Raw genomic sequence first — 18788 nt, 5'->3', positions numbered from 1 at the left:
AAAAGGAAGAGCAGGCCTGCCGCTGGAAGCTGCCATAGCTCCTCTAGAGCCCAGAGGTCCCCACCCAAAACCTAGGGCTTCCCTCATCTACACAGGAGCTCACCTCACACAGAGGCCCCTTAGAAGCCCAGCAGCCTCATGGGAGCTGGGCAGGGGCAAGTGGAGTCCCAGGGCACTGAGGCAGAGCAGGGCAGGAGGCCATCAGCCGGCCAGCAGCTGTCTGCCCACCTGGAAGCTTTGCAGACTTTCCCCACTAGGGACAGTCAGGAAAGTTGGAGACATACCCTGGGGAGGAGCACAAGCATCTGCTGCTGGAGGGGGACACTTGGTGAGGTACAAAGGTAGCCCAGAGCCTGATGCTGCTGAAGGAGGAGATATTCCAGCCTGTGTCCCTGGAGACACACCCTGATGGCACTGCCCCGCGGGACCCGGGACCGGGAGGTCCAAAGTGGGTACAGCAACACTTCACCCCTCACTCATCACTCTATCACAAGCCAAGACAAGCAGCACACCACCTAGCTCTGACACCCAACCCCCATGGCCTGACCCTGACACCAGGGGTCTCCAACCCCACACCCCCTTACCTCACACCCCAGGTCTCCAACCCCACAGAGTCTAACTGCTGACCCTGGCAAAGCTGGGCACAGCGTCCTGCACTCAGTCCTCACACGGCCATCAGCATCGGCAGGCAGGGCCTCATCCACCTGAAAAGCACATCCACTCAGCAAACCAGCTCCCGAGCCACAGGCTGTTGGCCTCGGCCATGTTACTTACCCTCTCTGTGCCTGTTTGGTCCTCAGCCTCTCGGGCTTGTTAGAAGAAATCAAGGAGCAGGCACTTACAGCACACCCAACTTGGTGCCCTGAACAGAAAATGTTCCATCCAGGACCAAGGCCCCTGGCACTCACCATCTCCAAAATATGTGTAGTGAGAATCCAATCACAGCCACCCAGGTCCCACCCAGAAAGGCAGCAAGAGACCTCCTTTCTCCTTATACATGTGCTCCGGGATGGTCCCACTCACACATAGGCAAGGACAAGCAAGCATCCAGACCAGGACTCACATGACAACCTGGCCCTCTGGAGGGATGCTGGGCAGTCCTCAAGGGCCCCCTCTTCCTGTGGCCAGAGGCTAGTCTTAAGGGATCAAGCAGGAGGGTGGGGGTCACACCAATGACAAAAAGTGCTTCTCTCAGAAGCAGGAGCGTGCAGGGTCCAACCCACCCCCTCACCCGAGTGACTACCACGCTCCTCCCGGAGAAGTGAGGCACTGGTTATGCTGCCACTCAAGAGTCTGCTTCTCAGAGCAGGGCGCAGCGAAGGGCCTTCCAGCACGACGGTCGAAGCAGCAGACACGAAGCACACTGCCACCAGAGGACTGCAAGGTCCAGTTCAGGAAACCAGGAGTGCTGTTATCAAGAGACGCCCCTACAGGTGGAACCACTGAACAAGACACACTGAGGAGCCAGCTTTCTATGAAAATCGACAGTAAAAACCAACCACTCTCACTGCCACTGAGTCAATTCCACAGAGAAAGACTGCTCCCAGGGAGGTCCCGAGACGGTCCATCTTTCTCCCAGAGCAGCAGGATGTCTGAACCGACACCTCTCCAGGTTAGTGGCCAGCACCTGACCCACTGCTCTACGAACTCTTTAACAGGTAAAGCTCACCTTCAGCCTGAGGTGGGAAAGGCTAGGAAGGGGCCTGAGTGGATGAGGAGGCATTCTGGTGAGCGTGTATCCCAGGTTGTAGGAATTTGGTGCACTTGGGGGCTATGTTTGTCACCCTTGTTCAAGGACACTCTTCAAACTTAAGCCTTTTGCTGAATGCAAATCTTATCTTTGAAAAAAGGACTACACAAAAAGCCTCCGCCCTAGCTAACCCCTTCCTGCTGAAGTGCTGAGGCGCAGTATAGTGCCGTACACAATTGACAAGGCAACCTACCTGTGGGCAAGCACGTGCAGCACACGGACGGCAGTTGTCAACAGAGCAAAGCCCTGACCACAAGGCCCAGGCTTGGGCACATGAGCAGCTACTGGAAAGAAAAAACTTCCAACTTCTCTGTGGGCTTGTAGCTTTTCACACGGAAGTATCGGGGGAACTGAGAGTCAGAATGGAATTAAGCTTGCTTCAAACAGCAGGACTAAAAACAGATGCCGAGAGGGCACTGTCATAATTCTGGGGGCACAAGGTTCTGCCCAGCCCAACTGTCCATCATCATCCAGAAGGGAGGCACTTTCAATCACAATAACTCCTTTCGCAGGAGCTTACAAGAGGGCTGGGCTCTCCACCATTGTGGAAAAGCACCATGAGGAAGACGGTGGTGCAGGCTCCAGAAAGCAGGGCTCCCCACAGTCAGGGCGGATGAAGGGTCCCAGAAGCACAGAAGATACTAATATTCCTGGGGGGGGATGTCAGGATATATGAGAGATCCTAGGGGTGTGGGGGGAGGCAGAAGGTGGACAGAGTAGACTTTCATTTTCCACAAAGGGAAGCCAACAGATAGCATCTCCCATGGACGTGGGGAGCTGGGAATGAGAACCACATCAGTCATGAGAAGAGAACAGTGGTGACTTCTTGAGAGAAGAGATATTTGACACTCTCCTCACCTAAGGAGGGAAAGAGGGGAAAAAAAGACACCACTGCTGTTGAGTTGATTCTGACTCCTTACAACCCCACAGGACAGAGCTTCATCTTTCTCCTGAGGGGCAGCTGGTGGGTTTGAGCAACCGACCTTGAAATGAGCAGTCCGACATGGGCTCACTCCCTGCTGAAAAGTGGAATCTAAATAAGCTTCCATTTTGTTCTGAGTCCTGAGCCACCACTATGACTGACCAGCAGGGTCAGCACCTGGAAAAAGAGTGACCAAGTGAGGGGGGACAGCCGCACCCCCAAAGAAGCAGCTCATGAAGCCAGTACAGTGGCCAGCTCAATGCCACCAAGCACCCTGTCAACACTCATGGAATGGAAGAATCACCCAGCTGAGCCCTGCGCAAATTCCTGACCCACAAAATCACAGGATAGAACAACTGTGTGAGAGCCTTTGGGGTCATTTACAACATGGCAGCAGAGAACTCCTATTTGTAACAAGCCCTACAGAACTCCTTCTGACTCAGTATATTTTAGAAGATGTGTAACTTTGACAAAAGCATTTGGGGGGTGGGGTGAGGTAAAGAATGCCATCTGAAGGAAAAGCCAAGGGACATTTTTTAAGTCATAAATAAGAAAATACACCACCACTTTGGTCTGGCAGACCTGTCCCTGCACCCTGAAGACAAACAAGGGCTCCACACACGTTCATACCCAGTCCCCAAACCCACACTACAATCCAACCATGAGAAATGGGTGGTGCTCCACAGGACAAAAGCAAGCAGTTGGGGGGGAGGGGGGAGACTTGAACTAAGGGGCTCAAAAATGAAGTGCTGTAGCTGTTTTTAAAAGGAAGCAACGTGAAGTCAGGAAGAACCCATTTCCCACAGTTGTGCCACCGCTCACCAGCCAGGGCCAGGGCTGTTCAGGGCATGCTTCAGCAGGTCCCTGTGCGCAGCCAGGATGACTTCCATGTGCCTGACTCTCAAGGACCCCGTCCCAAGGCTCATGCAGCTGTGGGCATGCATGCGCACACATGCATACGTACATGTGTTCATTGAGGGGTGGTCAGTAACTGAACAAGGGTCCAAGCTGCTTGCCCCCTGAATGGACAATCCTTCCTGCTCTGGGGCACACACCTGGCAGAATCGATCTAGGAATTTACCTGCAGCTACACAGACAAGCCTGAGAGTCTCCAAGTTTCACACGGATGTCTTTATTATGCCATCAGGGACTTCTCTGAGCCCAGCCTACACGGTGTGAATTCCTGCTTGAGTGAGCACACCTAGCCCCCTAGAGCAGGCAGCACTCAGGACTGGCTCGGGAGGGCAGGCTGAGGTAATGCTGAGCAGAGCGGCACCTTGCTGCAAACACACGAAGCCTAGCTGCAGGCAGGAATAATATCAGGTGCATCTCTATGCCCTGAGGGCTCAACTCCTACACTTAAACCCCTCCCACTGGGAGAGCCGGCTCCAGTTTCACCTGCAGTCAGTGAGAACAGGTACAGCTTCTCCTGGGCACTGTCAGCACAGCGACAGCCAGCCGGCAACCCTCTGCACCTCCCCAGGCGGGTAAGTACCTGTGCTCTCCGAACGGCTCTCCGGCTCTCGGGTGTATCGCAAAGGGTCTGGGGGAAATGCACCTGCCAGCTGTGCGCCTGGCTCTTTCTTTCCAAGGATCACTCAGGACCTGGCAGGTGCACTGATGGGAGGGAGCCACTGAAACCAGGCTTAATGAGACCTGTGCTCGATTAAGAACACAAACTTTTACCTGACTATCACGTCCTCATTTCTTGCTTAAAGGCCCTAAAATGTAAACCCCACAGCAAATTTAGATTGGTGTTAACCTGTTCCTTACCTTGAAAGGAAGCTACTATACATTCCAACACGAAAATGGAGCATAAATATACATGTTGGTGGAGATCTATGATAAAAGAGTTGCTACTGGTGTTAATGTCTAGTTTCTTTCACGTTAAAACCTTTTAAAGTTTAAAATATGTACTCTCTAGACTTAAGCATAGAAAAGCAAAGCTTAATCAAAAAGGTTTTGGTTTTTTTTTTTTTCCTTTTCTGGAATTGCTCATAGATCTCTAAGGGAACAGTTACTGACCAAACTATTGGCCAACTCTGACCAAAGTCAGACGCCATTTCAGTGAAACGTGTTTTCGTTCTACACTAATACAGTCCTTCCACTGCACTAGGCGGCCCCTCTGGAGCCCTAGCGGTGGATCGGCTGAGCTCCTGAGGCTGGGGTGGAGCCAAGGGCCATGCTCCTTTGGGGGTTCGTCCTTCTACACTGGGTTCTAGAGCACTGTACTTTTCCTTCGGTAGTGGCCATTCTGAAGCGTATCCCTCATTTTAAAGAACCGAAAGTCTGAGAGGGAGTGGTGGTTAATCACTGGAAAAGCTCAATTGGAATAAAACTCACAAATCTTGTTCTTGCAACACGCAGTGGGTAGGCGACAGTGGCGTGTCCTTGAGTTATGCAATCACGCCACATCACAATATTTTAATTATAGTATGCCCTTCACAGCGCTCTGCCCGGAGGCTCCCTGCCAGGCAGCTGGACACCAGCTTGGGGCAGCTCACAGGTGAGGCAGGGCAGGTTGCACAGCCTGTCACAGCCCTGTCCTATAAAGTTAAGCTAGAATTACCTCATTGTGCTCTACCAAAGCTCAGAAAAGAAAAAAAGAAAACAAAAGAACCAGACCCTTTCTGGTCTGTTTTCTAAGTTCAGACCCCTCAGGAACTTTGTATGCTTGTCTGCTAGCCACTCGCTATTAGCCCTAACAGCTGGCAACTACATGAATTGTCCGCACGCAGGAGCTCTTGAGAGTTGCTACATCAGCAGTTTAGTGCTCTAAACACAAGATAAACAGAGCCTGTGGCCAGCCGAAACCACGCTCCCAGCCGTGGGCAGTTATGCAAAAAGGCCGTCGAGCCCACACAGGCCACCTCGGCCCTTCTCGCAGGTAAAGTCGGTCAGGGGTGTTTACCACTGTGGCTGGGACGCCTGGTGAACGCCCACACCAGCCAGCTGTGTTCAGGCCACTGCAGCTCCATGGCAGTTAGTGTACGTGTCATGAGCCGGGTACGTGTCATCGAGCCAGTCCCACCTCCCAAAAGCTTTGTTTTGGACTGTGCCTTCCTTTTATAACATCCAGTGTGACGCTGCAGAACTCAAGTTAGCTTTCCCATCCTTCGTTAGGGGACCGGGTGAGGACAGGGAGCAGAAAGACACAGGCTCCCAGCTGGAGCGAGGGAAGGGTAGGAACCATTCCATCACAATGCCTCTTTCTTTTTTGGTGATCCCACACGTTCCATGTGAGAGCTGACACTGCCAGCCCCAAGAAGCAAGAGTGGTTACAGGGCTCTCCCCACAGGCACAGGCACAGGTACCAACCTCCCAGGGCCCCAGCAGCTCCTCGGAACTTCACCCCTGGATGCAAATTCCAACACAGGATAAACACTAAAGTTCTGGAATACTGTTTTGACAACAATATCCTTTTTTCAGAATATTTACTCCTAGCAGCTGGGGAGACAAAGGTGAGCAGGTCTCACCCGGCTGAGGCCACAGTCACTGAGGCCTGGGTGGCTGTGGCCTGGGTTCCCACATAAACCTCCCTGGGAACTCTCACCACTGCCTTTTCTGTGTGAGCGCAGGAGCTACAGCCCCAGCACATGGGCCTTTTAACAAGCCTGCAAGCCCCGAGTCCACGCCACAGACGCACCGTCACTACTAGGTCCATCACAAGAACCACTAGCTGCTTCCCCTTGAAAAGGTAGGGGCTGCTCTTGTGAGTCAACAGGCCAGAGAGCGAAAGTGCTGACACAGCAGGTCTGTGTAAAGAGCTCATTCCATACAGTCCCCTCCTGTCTGGTGAGATGGCAGTGACTGACCCAGAACCTGCCCCATAAAGTCTGGTGCGTGTGGCAAGCGCCGCCCCTTGGAGAAAACCTGCTGGCTTGCCCGCACTGCTCTCTGGATCCTGCACTCAAATGGACACGCGTTTTGCAGCTGTCATCATTTTGGTCATGATGTTTCCAGCCAGTGGTGAAATCATCGCTTTCAGGTCTCTGCCATGGCAGATCCTACACAACCCTGGGAACCTGACTCACACTGGTTCTCACGCCTTCAGAGCCCGTGCGCGGAGTGGGGCATGCCGGCACACGCCCGCCAAGTATCGAGCCAGTCCCACCTCCCAAGAGCGAGAGAGAAAGCAATCGCACCACTCCTGCTTCCTCAAGGGAGGTGATGAGGTGCTACCCGCCCACCCACCCTCCAGGGCACTGTCCAACCCCACCGGGAGGGGGGAGGGCCGGAAGAAGGAGTTCCGGGCTCTCTTGTAGTTTAGGGGAGAGATGGACACACAGCCAGCAGGACAGGGCACCTGTGAGGAAGCTGCAGGGGCAGAAAGGAAGGAGGGGGTGCCAGCTGGGGCTCCGCTGACACCTGGTGAGGGTCCCAGGTGGGCCAAAGCACAGGCTCTCCCTGAACCTCATACACACAGTCAGCACTAGACAGGAGAACGGACAACAAAAGTGGGCACAGAGAGGCAGTGTGGACAGAGAGGAGGATGTGCATTTTCAAGAAATGTGAATAAACAAGTAGAGAAACCAGTTTGCTCTGAGACCTGGGACATGGGAAACGAGAATGAAACTCCCACTTGCTGAGCAGGTGCAGCAGGCGCGAGAGCAGCTGCCTCTGACTCTGGAAGCAAGTCTTCCGGACCCCTCACACCTTTCTGTTGTAAAGGCTGCTTCCCAGGTGGATTTCCTAGCCACACTTGTACTTTTAAAAGGAGTACCAGGGTGATATAGTGGCTAAGTGCTAACTCCTAGCCCTGACGTTGATGGCAGTACAGCCTGGAGAGGTGCTCTGAAAGGTCACAGTTCTATGCTGCACACACAGGAGCATGGCAGGTCAAAACCAAGAGGTCAACAGCCGCTACCGCCGACAACATGAGTTTGGAAGGAAGCACTAGCTTTATGACCAAAGCCTCACGGTCTCATTACTGGAGAGCAAAACTGTGGCTGATACTGGAGGTTCTTAAAGCAAAGTGCCCCTCCTGACTCCCACTTCCATCTCCCTATCACAGCCTCCACCCAGTCCTTTCTCCAGGCCGGCCCAGGACAGGCACAACCTAGCTCAAGGGGATCCCAGGCCCCTGCAGGGTTGGGGTGTCAGCAAGATCTGGAAGGAGAGCAAAAGTGGGCAGAGGGAGAGGACAGCCTCGGAAAGGAAGGGCCAGTACACCACTGTACATCACGTCCCTCAAGCCAGGGCAGGTTCCCACAGTGCTCCAAGAGTGGCCAACGACAGGACGGGTGGGTAGAGGGGCAGCTGTCATCACCCCTTCCCCAGCACTAACGGTCTGCTTCTCCCCACAGCTCTCACTCCCACACCAACAGGCCCCACTAGGTGGGCTGGCTCTGGATGGAAGCACTCTGAAAGGGGAGAAAGGAAAGGTGCCCACCCTCCAGACGTGCCGTGCCCCTGCCCACCCGCTGACCAGCTGGGAGGGAGACACAAGGAGGCCAAAAGCAGAGGGAAGATGAGTCTCGTCAAGGAACGTAAGCCCAAGAAGCCACACTACATCCCAAGGCCTCCGGGGAAGCCCTTCAAGTACAAATGCTTCCAGTGCCCCTTCACTTGCAACGAGAAGTCGCACCTCTTCAACCACATGAAGTACGGCCTCTGCAAGAACTCCATCACGCTCGTGTCGGAACAGGACCGCCTGCCCAAGTGCCCAAAGCCCACATCTGCAGACCCCAAGCAAATGAGCTCAGCAGATGCCAAACCGGCATCCTCCAGGTTGGCCACAAATGGACTCCCGAGCCTGGAGCCCAAAATTCAGCAAGGCTTCAACAAGGATGACGCCAAGGATAACCTAGAGTTACGTGCGCCCCACAAGCCACCAGCGCAGAAGCCACCTCTTCACAAAGACTCTGGGCCACGTAGCCCGGCCCCCAACACCACACCAGTGTTGGAGGGCGTAGGCCGCCCATCGGCCTTCATGCCTGTGGGGGAGCACAGATTGCAAGGGCCGGAGCACAGTGATGGCCCTGCCACCAAGACCAACTCCTTCCATGCCAAATCCGCATTCCACGCACCCAGCTATCCCTGGAAGGCGGGCTCGCCCTTCCTGCCACCTGAGTTCCCGCACAAAATCCCATCCACAAAAGGCTTCAGTGCCATCTCCCCCTACACGCAGCCCCCACTCCCAGAATACCCCACACATTTCTATGCAGAACATGGACTAGCCACCATCTACTCGCCGTATCTGCTGCCCAGCGCTCCGCCCGAGGGTGATGGGCCCCTGCTGTCAGTCTATGGAGCACAGGAGCACCGACATTTCCTGCCACACCCTGGGCCCCTCCCCAAGCACCTGACCACGACCCCGTCCACATATGACCACTACCGCTTCTTCCAGCAGTACCACCCCAGCCTGCCCCTCCCCTATAGCTTCTACCGTCCCGACTCAGCCTTCTCCACCTATGGTCTCAAGCTCCCACATGTGGCGGGGATCACGAGAGAGTCTGACCCCCACCTACTGGAGGAGACCACCCTGGCCTACCCGGCCCTGAGCCCGTCCAAACTGGCCCCAGTCAGCTCCCACAAGAAGCACACCGAGTTTGGGAAGGAAAGCCCATGTCCCCAAGGCAGGGACGACGCCAAAGATGGGCAGAGGGAATCAGAGGGGGCCAAGATGAGCCCTCGGGCAGGCAGTGCAGCCACTGGCTCCCCAGGGAGGCCCAGCCCCACCAACTTCATGCAGACAAGCCACATCTGTGAGGGCCTGTATGACCTCTCGAACAAACCAGCCCCCAGCACCCCAGCAGGGCTGCACCTACCCGAGCCAAGACCCACAGCCTCCAAGCCCAGCCGGAAGGGTGCAGACTGCCCGAGCCCACAGGCAATGGTGTGCAGAGCTGGGTCCCCAGGAAGGTAAGACACCCCCAAACGCCACAGCCCCATCCTAGGCTAATGGTTATGTGAACTGTGCTCACATGCTTTACAAAGCAGCCCTAGAGCACTCCTAGGCCAGCTTTCCAGTAAACCTTCTCTTTGCCTCTTCCAGCCTCGATGCGGTGAATGAAGACCCCCCTTTTCAGACAGGGGGCACCTCTCCTGGTGCTGAGGCCACGTCTCCGGGTCCAGAGGACAGCCCTGGAACAGCCCCCTTGAACCTCTCCACAAGGCCAGCAGCAGCAGGCCATGGACAAGGGTACACACATGACTTCCCCGAGCTGCAGGATATGCCCCTCAACCTGTCCGTGAGGGACTCACGCAACACCTTGATGGCACGGCCGCCACTCCACAGCCCTATGCAGGAGACAGAGCCTGCTGTAGTGCAAGACACCACAGACAGCCCCCCAGAGGGTCCTCCAGACAATGAGACCAGCCCGGTGGAAGGGCCAGCAGCAGGGAACCTGGGCTCCAGGGCCTCGGACGAGCACTCAGTAGACAGCAGTGATGAGCAGAAGCAGACAGCCGCAGTGGCCCTCTGCCAGCTTGCTGCATACAGCCCCGGGAAGGCCAGAGTGGACAGTGAGGAGAGCAGTGCCCAGGGGCCACAGGCTGAGCAGGACGCACCCATACTCGGCCCCACAGAGAGCTGTGATGTCCCCAGCAGGGTGGTCAAGCCCAAAGCACAGAAGAGGGGGGGCCAGAAGGACTCGGGGAAGTCCCAACCTGGTGTGAAGAGGGCCAAGCCCAACGACACAGCCAGAGTGCTCACGCTGAGGAAACGACCCCGCTGCCTCAACGCCTGACCACTGACTGGCACCTCTGCTTTATCACAAAGCTGCCACCACCGCATCACAGGCCACTCCTGCCCACACAAAGGCAGGGACTACCCAGTCTGCCCAGTCAATTCCAACTGCTGGCACCCCATGTGTGCAGAGTAGAACTGCCGGGGGGCGGGGGGGTGGTATGTTCTCAGCTGGAGGGTCAGTGGTCAAGCACAAATGCTTGGCTGAGTGTTAGAAGAAGGTGCTTCCTCACATCTGTCTATACACCGGGATGTCTCAGGTTCAAAGAAGCACAGACTCCTGCTGTCATTTTGGGGAAACGGCGGCAACAGGCCTGGGCTATAGGGCCACTTCTAGGGACACCATCTCACAGGAGATCTTCCACAAATACTTTTCTTATAAATATCGTAGCTCCAGAGCAAATGGTTTTAACTGCTTTTCTATACACCCTAGCTGTGTGTTTTGAAATAAATAACATTTATTGGGAAAAATACCAGGGAAATACCTAGGGACCAACGTTAAAGTCTGGATGTAAAAAATGCTGCCGTTACTGACTGGAAACAAACAATAAGGGGCTATTTATACACCTAACGTATTTCCATGAGGAAAATGTTCTACTGGTGATGATATTACCAATAGCTCCTATGTGCATTCCTTGTTAACATGAATGTCCTGACTTACTCAGCCTCAAGAATGTATATATTGCAAATTCCCAATAAACTCCCAGGTGGATTCCGAGGATACCTAGCGTGAAGATGAACATGAAATTCACATAATGCTCCGGAACGAAATGTCCACAGCACCGAAACAAATGTGTGAGCAATGGGGGAGGAGATGAAGGGGGTGGGGAGAGAGAATTCATGTGTGAGAAAGTGAGGGTGTATGTGTGTGTATGTGAGAGAATGGGGGGATTATGTGTGTGAGAATGTGTGAGTGTGCGCGTGGTGTGTGTGAGAGAAAGTGGGAGGAGGAGATGGATGTGGGAAGGGTAAGGGACTTCATGTGAGAGAGAGAGCTGGGAGGAGGGTACATGTGTGTGAAAGAATGGGGGATGTGTGTGTGTGTGTGTGAGAGAGAGAGAGAGAGAGCAGGGATATGTGTGAGAATGGGGGAAGAGGGAATTAATGTGTGAGAGAATGGGGGAAGACATGCGTGTGTGAGAGTAGGGGATGGGGAATGTGTGTGATAGAGTAGGAGGATGTATGTGTGTGAGAGAGACTGGGGATAGGTGTGTGTGAAAAACAATGAGAGATTGTGGAGGTGAAAGGGATGAGTGGGGGCAAGTGTATGTGAACAAGTGTGTGTACCTGTGTAGGGAGTGTGCTGTGCTATAAAGCAGCACACAGAGAAGAAGTGTATGTGTGTCCATGAGCACATGTGTGTACTGTGTATTGGGGAGCGGTATCATTAAAAAGTAGCAGGCAGAACATGCGCACGTGTGTGTGAGATTCTCTGTGGTGAAATAAAGTGTGTTGAGCAATACAGTAACAAACAGAAAACGTGTGTGAGCCCTTCCAAGGTGAACATGCTGTACACAGCAAAACATCTGTGTGTAAGTGTGAGAAAGACGACTATGGGAGGAGAATGTGCTGTGCTATACAACAGCAGACAGCATGTGTGAGTGAGCAAGTGAGCACTTGTGGAGAAGAATGTGTGACAAAGAAGTCACAGGTCACAGATTCCCCACAAGAGTCCTGAGGCTCAGAACACTCTGAAGATAAACTCTGAATGCAAATTTCCTCATCCTATAGTCTAGGGGATGGTGGTCAGTGTCCTGCCACTCTGCTCTTGCCACTCCCCCTTTCACGATGACCCTTTCTCCCAGAGCCACCCACCTGCCACCCAAGGTGTCACAGGGACGCTAGCAGCTTCGGCCTGAAAAAACCCTATTACAGAGGCTGCTCTCAGTTCTTGGGTCTCAGCATAACCAAAGGTCCTGACCAAGCAGTCCAGAGAGCCTACAGCATCAGAGCAAATGTGAGCAGGCCTGCATGTGGCGCTCTAGGATGACAGTAGGCTCCCTTGGGCAAGTAGATCCCGGAGTGACCCTCAGACACAAATTCTTCTCTCTGCTGCATTTCGTGCAGTGTTATCTCTACATTCTTTTAAAACCTTAAACATTCAGCACCCTGTGGCCACAGGAAAGGAAAAAAATTAAAGTTTCCAAGTATACGCCTCCTTTTGTTGCAGACACAGGATGGGTCTAGGCGGGCACCTATGGGTTGGGTGCCCAAGGGTGACGGGGGAGGGGGGACACAAGGGCACACCTGCAGGCAGTATGAGTGGAATGATAATCCCTGCTGGAGAGGATTTAAATGTATGACACTCACAACTGTCCTGAATCCATTCTGACTCAGAGACCTATAGAACAGAGTAAGACTGCCCCATATGGTTTCTGGAACTATAAATCTTTATAGGAGCAGACTGCCACTTCTTACTCTCACAGTGCGGCTGGTGGGTTCGAATTGCTGACCTCAGTTAGCAGCCCAACACATAACCCCTATATCACACAAAAAAAAACAAACTCACTGCCATCGAGTGGACACCGACACAGACCTCTTATATGTGCCGTGGTGGGCCTCCAGTGAGGGCAAACAAGGGCCACCCTGGACACGTAAAACCATGCAGCAGCTTCACCTCCAGTGACCACTCTCGAGTCACGAGGTCTCACACGCAAATGCACTGACCTGTGAGAAGTGCAGCTCTCATCTGAGTTCTTGAGGAAGCCTAAGACCCCTGCCATGACATGACCCTAAAGAATTAGCGAGGATGCCCATGGGCGTGGGTCCCCGCCACCTTGCCACCTCAGGAGAGGGAAGACCTTAAATGCCTAGCACTCTGTGACCAAGAAATGTCTCTCCCTAACTGTGCCAGGCCTGACAGAGGGACCCAAAGACCAAGGTCCCAAATACAGCCGCAAGGAACCACTTCTGGGGGCCAGAACCCACGTCCTCTCACCCAGATGCCCATGCAGGGGTGCCAGGCAATGTCACCACAGGATGCAGGGCCTCCAGCCTGTGGGCCAGCCCACAGGGAAGAGGGGGGAGAAGAGCTGCTGCCCTTCCTCAGTCACTTCACACTCACAGGCAACACGGGGGCATGTCACGCGAGCTGCACTGAAAAGCGCAGGCCGTGAACAAGAACCCTGGCACAGTGACTGTGTCACAGTGAGACCTTGGGCACCAGAGGGCTCCCTCCCTCAGGGGCGTGACACACAAGCCCACCGCATACCCAGCAGGCCACACGGGTCCAGGACCCAGAACACAGCAACATGATAATACAAAAACAAGGCTGAGGGACACTGGTCAGATGTGTCCTCTTATGCCAACACCAGCAATCAGTGAGGGCAAGGAGACTCGGCCAGCTGGTCAGCCGCTGCGGTCAGAGCCCGCGTGCTGTGAGTCGGCAGCCAACGCGTGAAGCCAACACACCACAGACACTTACCATCAGTCAGCCGGGCAGGGAGCAGCAGGCCTCTTCTGCCAAGTTCTGCCAGTGCCAGGCAGCCGCCATGCCATGCAGTGTCGGTTTCCTGAAAACTGACAGCACACAGAAATTCCAGGTCAGTTTTCACACCAGCTGATAGTCTGTTCCTATAGACTGACCAGAGACACCCTTCTGGGCTCAAGAGCTCTGCCAGAACGCATCAGCAAGTTTGTAGACATGCAGGTCGACTAAGATACTCCAACTGAAGATGAACACAGTGGTCATGTCCAGCGACTGTTCAATCTCAGGAGAATTCACAAAAGCCCTGGAGGGTGTCATAGCTGCAAGCCAACACTCGGCAACAGCAGCCTCGGACAGAGGAAGGAACTGGGACATCTGTGCCACTGAGCAGCTGCCCACCCTCATATGCAAGGTCACCCTCTCCTTGTTAGCCTCACTCTCTGCGCTTTCACGCATGGCCACTCTCTCATGCTCAGCATATCTGGAAGGCGGCCTTCCTGCCCAGAGCCAAGCCCCATCCCTGCTTCACATCCAGTAGCACGCTCGAGGGAAGGCAATGGGGATATTTCTGGGACTCAAAGGTGAGCAAGGATATCAGAGTAGGAATGAATATAACCTGATAGCAGAAAGGGGGCAGGGGGCCCTCTTCCACAAAGCACCCAATTGTTTAGTGATCTAATCCAAGATTAAACATTAAGGTACATGGAGTTCAGACAACTGAGTGACTCTTAGGGGGAAGCGCAGCCAGAGGGTGGGGGTAACAAATGACAGCAGCGCAGCAGAAGCAGAGCAAGCTAGCTAGAGGTCTGGGCCCTATTCTGAACACAGTAACTTGATGGCATCACGTGTTTAGGGAAACCAACTGAGCTGCCTCACTAACTTGCAATACTCACAGGGACATATGGACAGGACGCTCCACTCACCCACCAGAAACGCCTCAAGAGGGCGGTGGTGCCCTTCTTCCAAGGAGGTGAAGTCCCCAGGTAAGCCAGAGTGGTGTGTTGCTGCCCTCTCACACCGGCCGACCGGCACCACCTCATGGAACTTTGCGGGTCAAAAGCTAACTGCTCCCCACAGAACCTCCTCCCCTCCCACAGCCATCTGGGGATCTAGCAGCCTGTAGCACAGACACCAGGCAAGCAAGCTGAGCAGGCTGCAAAGTGGAAAAGAAGAGGAGAGACCCAGGAACATGGTCTCACATCCCAACACAAAGAGAAAGCACAAAACCAGCACAGACCGAGCTGAGGCAGGGGACAGGGGGCAGGGGGGGCATTTCCTATATAGTGAGTACAGCCTAGCTTGCTGCTCACACGTGCCCTGGAGGGGCCCCAGGAACCCTGGGGAGTGGAGGGGGTGACAGAGGAGTAGGGTTAGCAGTACGAACTGTGGAGACCATTGGCCCCACCCCCACCCCAACGGTCATCAAAGGTTCCACTCATATGTGACCCGTGTAGTGATAAGCCCACCACAACATACAATGCAGGAGGACAAAGAGACAAGTGAGCATGATGCCAGGCAGAAAGAGCGGCCATGCCTTTGGCAGGAACAGAGTTCAGAAAAGACAAAGTCCAGGAGGCCCAGAGGGTGCACTCAGGCAGGCAAGGTAGAATGGGCCAGCGGCGAGAAGCGGAGCATAACTCAGGAAGGGCTGGTGGGAACGAGCAGCCTTGAGTGTGCCTGCGCCCTGAAGCCACAGTGCACTTCAGATAGCCAGTCCAGAAGAGGGGTCAGGTCACACCAGCTGGGCCCAGCAGGCCCAGCAGCGAGAGAATGAGGGAGAACAGAGGAGGAAGGGCACCTTTGAAGAGAGGAGGGGGTGCAAAATACCACTCAGAAAACTGAAGGGCTCTGGAAGTATGTGGGGTGGTGAGAGGGAAGGCTGGGCACCTCTCCTCACCCAGGCTAGCCCTGCAACCCTTGGGGAGGGCCCGGCTGCAGCCTCAACAACAGCAGGCCCATGCAGCCCACCCCAAGTAAGTGCCCCTGTTCTGGGCCTAGAAGGCAGCCATCCTGATGCCAGGAAGCTCTAGGAAGAGTCGGGCTACAAATGCACAAAGAGGCAAAGGTCTGGTCTGTCCCTGGACCAGGCCTCAGTCCAGAGCAAAGGGGCCTAAACTGGCACCTACACACACGCACACGCTGTCACACAGATGATCAGCACTGGGCATGCTGCTTCCTGCACTCCTGAGCAGGCTCGAGGTGAAATGATGAAGATGCCTGACGAGTCCCTGGTGACCAACATGCACCTGAGTGCTAAAAAGTGCTGACAGCACAGCTTCCAGAGTGACCCAGCCACACTTGTGACAGCCTTCAGGAGACACAGCCACTAAGGAGGGCCAGGCCATCTACAATGCCCAGTGTCAATATACAAGGGTGTTGGTTCCTGGAACAAGGAGTGACAGCTACACAGCAAAATGCACAGTCCCATGAAAAACTGTGTCAATGCATCCCACCCCCACCCCGACTTCTACACTCTGAGAGCAGAATGGGTCTGAGGGTCTCACCCTTCATTGACTGCAGTGCCAGGCTCACAACCGAAACTCACTGACCCACATCACTACCTCATCACAGGCCATGTACCATAAGACACACCAAATTCTCCAAAAGGCCACTAAGACACAGAGTCACACATCTAGAGCATTAGAATTTAAATTCATGAAAATTAAATAAAACCTAAATTTCAGTCCCGTCACACTAGATGGGTTTTATTTTTAATCATTTTATTGAGGGCTCATACAACTCTTATCACAATCCATACATACATCAATTGTGTAAAGCACATTTCTACATTCGTTACCCTCATTATTCTCAAAACATTTGCTCTCCACTTAAGGCCCTGGCATCAGCTTATTTTTCTCCCTCCCTCCCCACTACCGCCTCCCTCATGAACCCTTGCTAATTTATAAATTATTATTTTGTCATATCTTACACTGTCCAACGTCTCCCTTCACCTACTTTTCTGTTGTCCGTCCCCCAGGAAGGAGGTTATATGTAGATCCCTGTAATTGGTTCCCCTAGATAGGTTTTAAGGGCTAGCAACTACTGCATGGGTTAGCCCAAAACAAGAATATTCCAACGAGTGGGGCCTTCTACTAGAAGAAGTGGGGTAAGATCTCCTGGATCTTACCAAACGCCACAGGTCTATATGCCCTGGTCCTTGCTCAAATTCATTTCCTGCCCTTTGAGTATGGTATATTTCAGGCCAACAAGAGCAGATGTCACAAATAAATGGTTTTCAAGTTTGATTATAACGACTCTTTGGGTTCTGACAGAAATGTCGATCTCAGAGCTGAGGTGCCACACAGATGGTCTTACTCACCTGAAGCAATCCAGCATGGAGCCCACCACATCGTCAGCCAGGTCCTGTGGGAGCCGCCCGGCCACCCTGCCGATGCTGAGGGAGAGAGGACAGCATGGCTCACACCTGTCCAGGGCACTCACACATCCCTGGCCCAGGAGAGTACACTTCTCTCTGAGAAAGGTCTCATACCCACCCCCTGGAGAGAAAGCCTGGAAGAGCCCAAAGCTAACCCCCAGGGGAATGAGCCCAGAGGGCCAGAGGGCCGAGGTGCTGGTCCAAATCAGCACTGCAGTAGCAGCATCTCACCATAGAACCAGGTCTCCACATCACAGTGACACCAGGAGCACCAGACCCACCCTCATCCCCCACCTGCTCGAGGACACACCCTTCTACACCCAGTACCTTAGCAGTCCATCTAGAGAAAGTCTCACATGCTTGTCAATAGGGGACAGCAGGGTGAGGACACAATGTGGGGGGTGGTATGCACACCTGTCTGTGGGGAAGGGAGGTAACAACATGGGTTGTGCACACACACACACACACACACACACACACACACCTATCTGTGGAGAAGGGAGGTAACAACATGGGGTGCACATATACACAGCTGTGGGAACATGGGGCACTGGCATGGTAGTGCAGACACATGCCATCTATGGTGGGGAGGCGGGGCACGGAGGGAAATACTGAGGAGAGCACATCAGAACAGGAGAAACATCCAGAACAGCTCCCAGTGGAAGGACCAGCACATACCCTTTGGCTGCTGACCACCGCACGATTGTGTCCTTGTCCTTGAGTCCAGCCAGCAGCTGCTCTGCAAGGCAGAAGCCAGGAAAGAATCGTCATCCAGAGATAATGCCAACTTAGGTACCACGTGCCCTCTACTCTTTGTGTCCCAGTCTATGTGCCCTCCCCAACCTGTGTGCCCCCATCTCAGGTTCCATGTGCCCTCCATCCTGTGTGAGCCCCTCTTGTGTTCCATGTACACACACACACACACCTGCCATTCCCTGTGCCCCACCTCCGGCTGTGTGTCCCCATCCAGTGTGAGGCCATCTCCCCAAGTTCCATGAGCATCCTCACATCCCATATGACCCCTCAGCCAGATTCCACATGCCCCCTGGGGTCTGTGTCCTGCTCAGCCCTGTGTGAGGAAGGCAGGCAAAGGAAAGTGGGGATGATCACACAGGGGATCAGGCGCAGCCAATGGAGGTGACAGGAAGCACCAGGCACTGTGCCAAGTAGTTCACAGCACCCCCTCAGATGCACACCTATCACATTCTCCACCTCCTCCGGCACGTCATAATCTTCCTCGCTGTCGGGTGTCTCCTCAAGGATCTGCTCACTCTGCCTCTGGGCCAGAAGCGTCAAATTAGCAGCCAGAGACCGGTGACCACGCTGGTACCTGCAGAGCACACACGTCTTGCAACTCGTAGCCAAAAGGATGAGATTGTCTGACGGTTGGAAAGTGCAAAAACTGCCTATAGACTAGGACAACATTTTCCAAATTATATATATATGCCTACCACTTACCAACATAAAGATACCTAACCCAGATAGATCTAGGTGCCTATATTTATAGGTTTAGTATTAAGGTAGCAGAGGGACATTGGGCCTCCACTCAAGTACTCCCTCAATGCAAGAATACTTTCTTCTACTAAATTGGCATTCTATGATGCTCACCTTCCCGACACAACC

At 53.8% G+C, this 18788-nt stretch overlaps 2 protein-coding genes across 2 annotated transcripts in view; one reads left to right on the top strand and one right to left on the bottom strand.

The window, feature by feature from the left end:
- The window catches only part of TBCD (tubulin folding cofactor D), a 143289-nt gene that overhangs the window by 79029 nt on the left and 45472 nt on the right, over positions 1-18788 (bottom strand). The window contains exons 11-14 of the mRNA XM_045299572.1: positions 18362-18495; positions 17844-17904; positions 17109-17183; positions 13787-13881 (exon numbers count right to left, since the gene is read on the bottom strand). Coding sequence (XP_045155507.1) covers positions 13787-13881; positions 17109-17183; positions 17844-17904; positions 18362-18495 — 365 coding nt within the window. The remainder of the gene's footprint in view (positions 1-13786; positions 13882-17108; positions 17184-17843; positions 17905-18361; positions 18496-18788) is intronic.
- On the top strand, positions 8143-10363 carry ZNF750 (zinc finger protein 750). Its single transcript, XM_013006262.1, has 2 exons — positions 8143-9536; positions 9670-10363. The coding sequence occupies exons 1-2, from the start codon at positions 8143-8145 to the stop codon at positions 10361-10363; spliced, it is 2088 nt and encodes a 695-aa protein (XP_012861716.1).

The sequence above is a fragment of the Echinops telfairi genome, unplaced genomic scaffold (assembly GCF_000313985.2).
Source record: "Echinops telfairi isolate 266 unplaced genomic scaffold, ASM31398v2 ScPeMD7_7458;HRSCAF=8496, whole genome shotgun sequence".
NCBI classification, from domain to species: domain Eukaryota; kingdom Metazoa; phylum Chordata; class Mammalia; order Afrosoricida; family Tenrecidae; genus Echinops; species Echinops telfairi.
The sequence above is the reverse complement of the archived record's forward strand: the minus strand, read 5'-3'. Positions and strand labels throughout refer to the sequence as shown.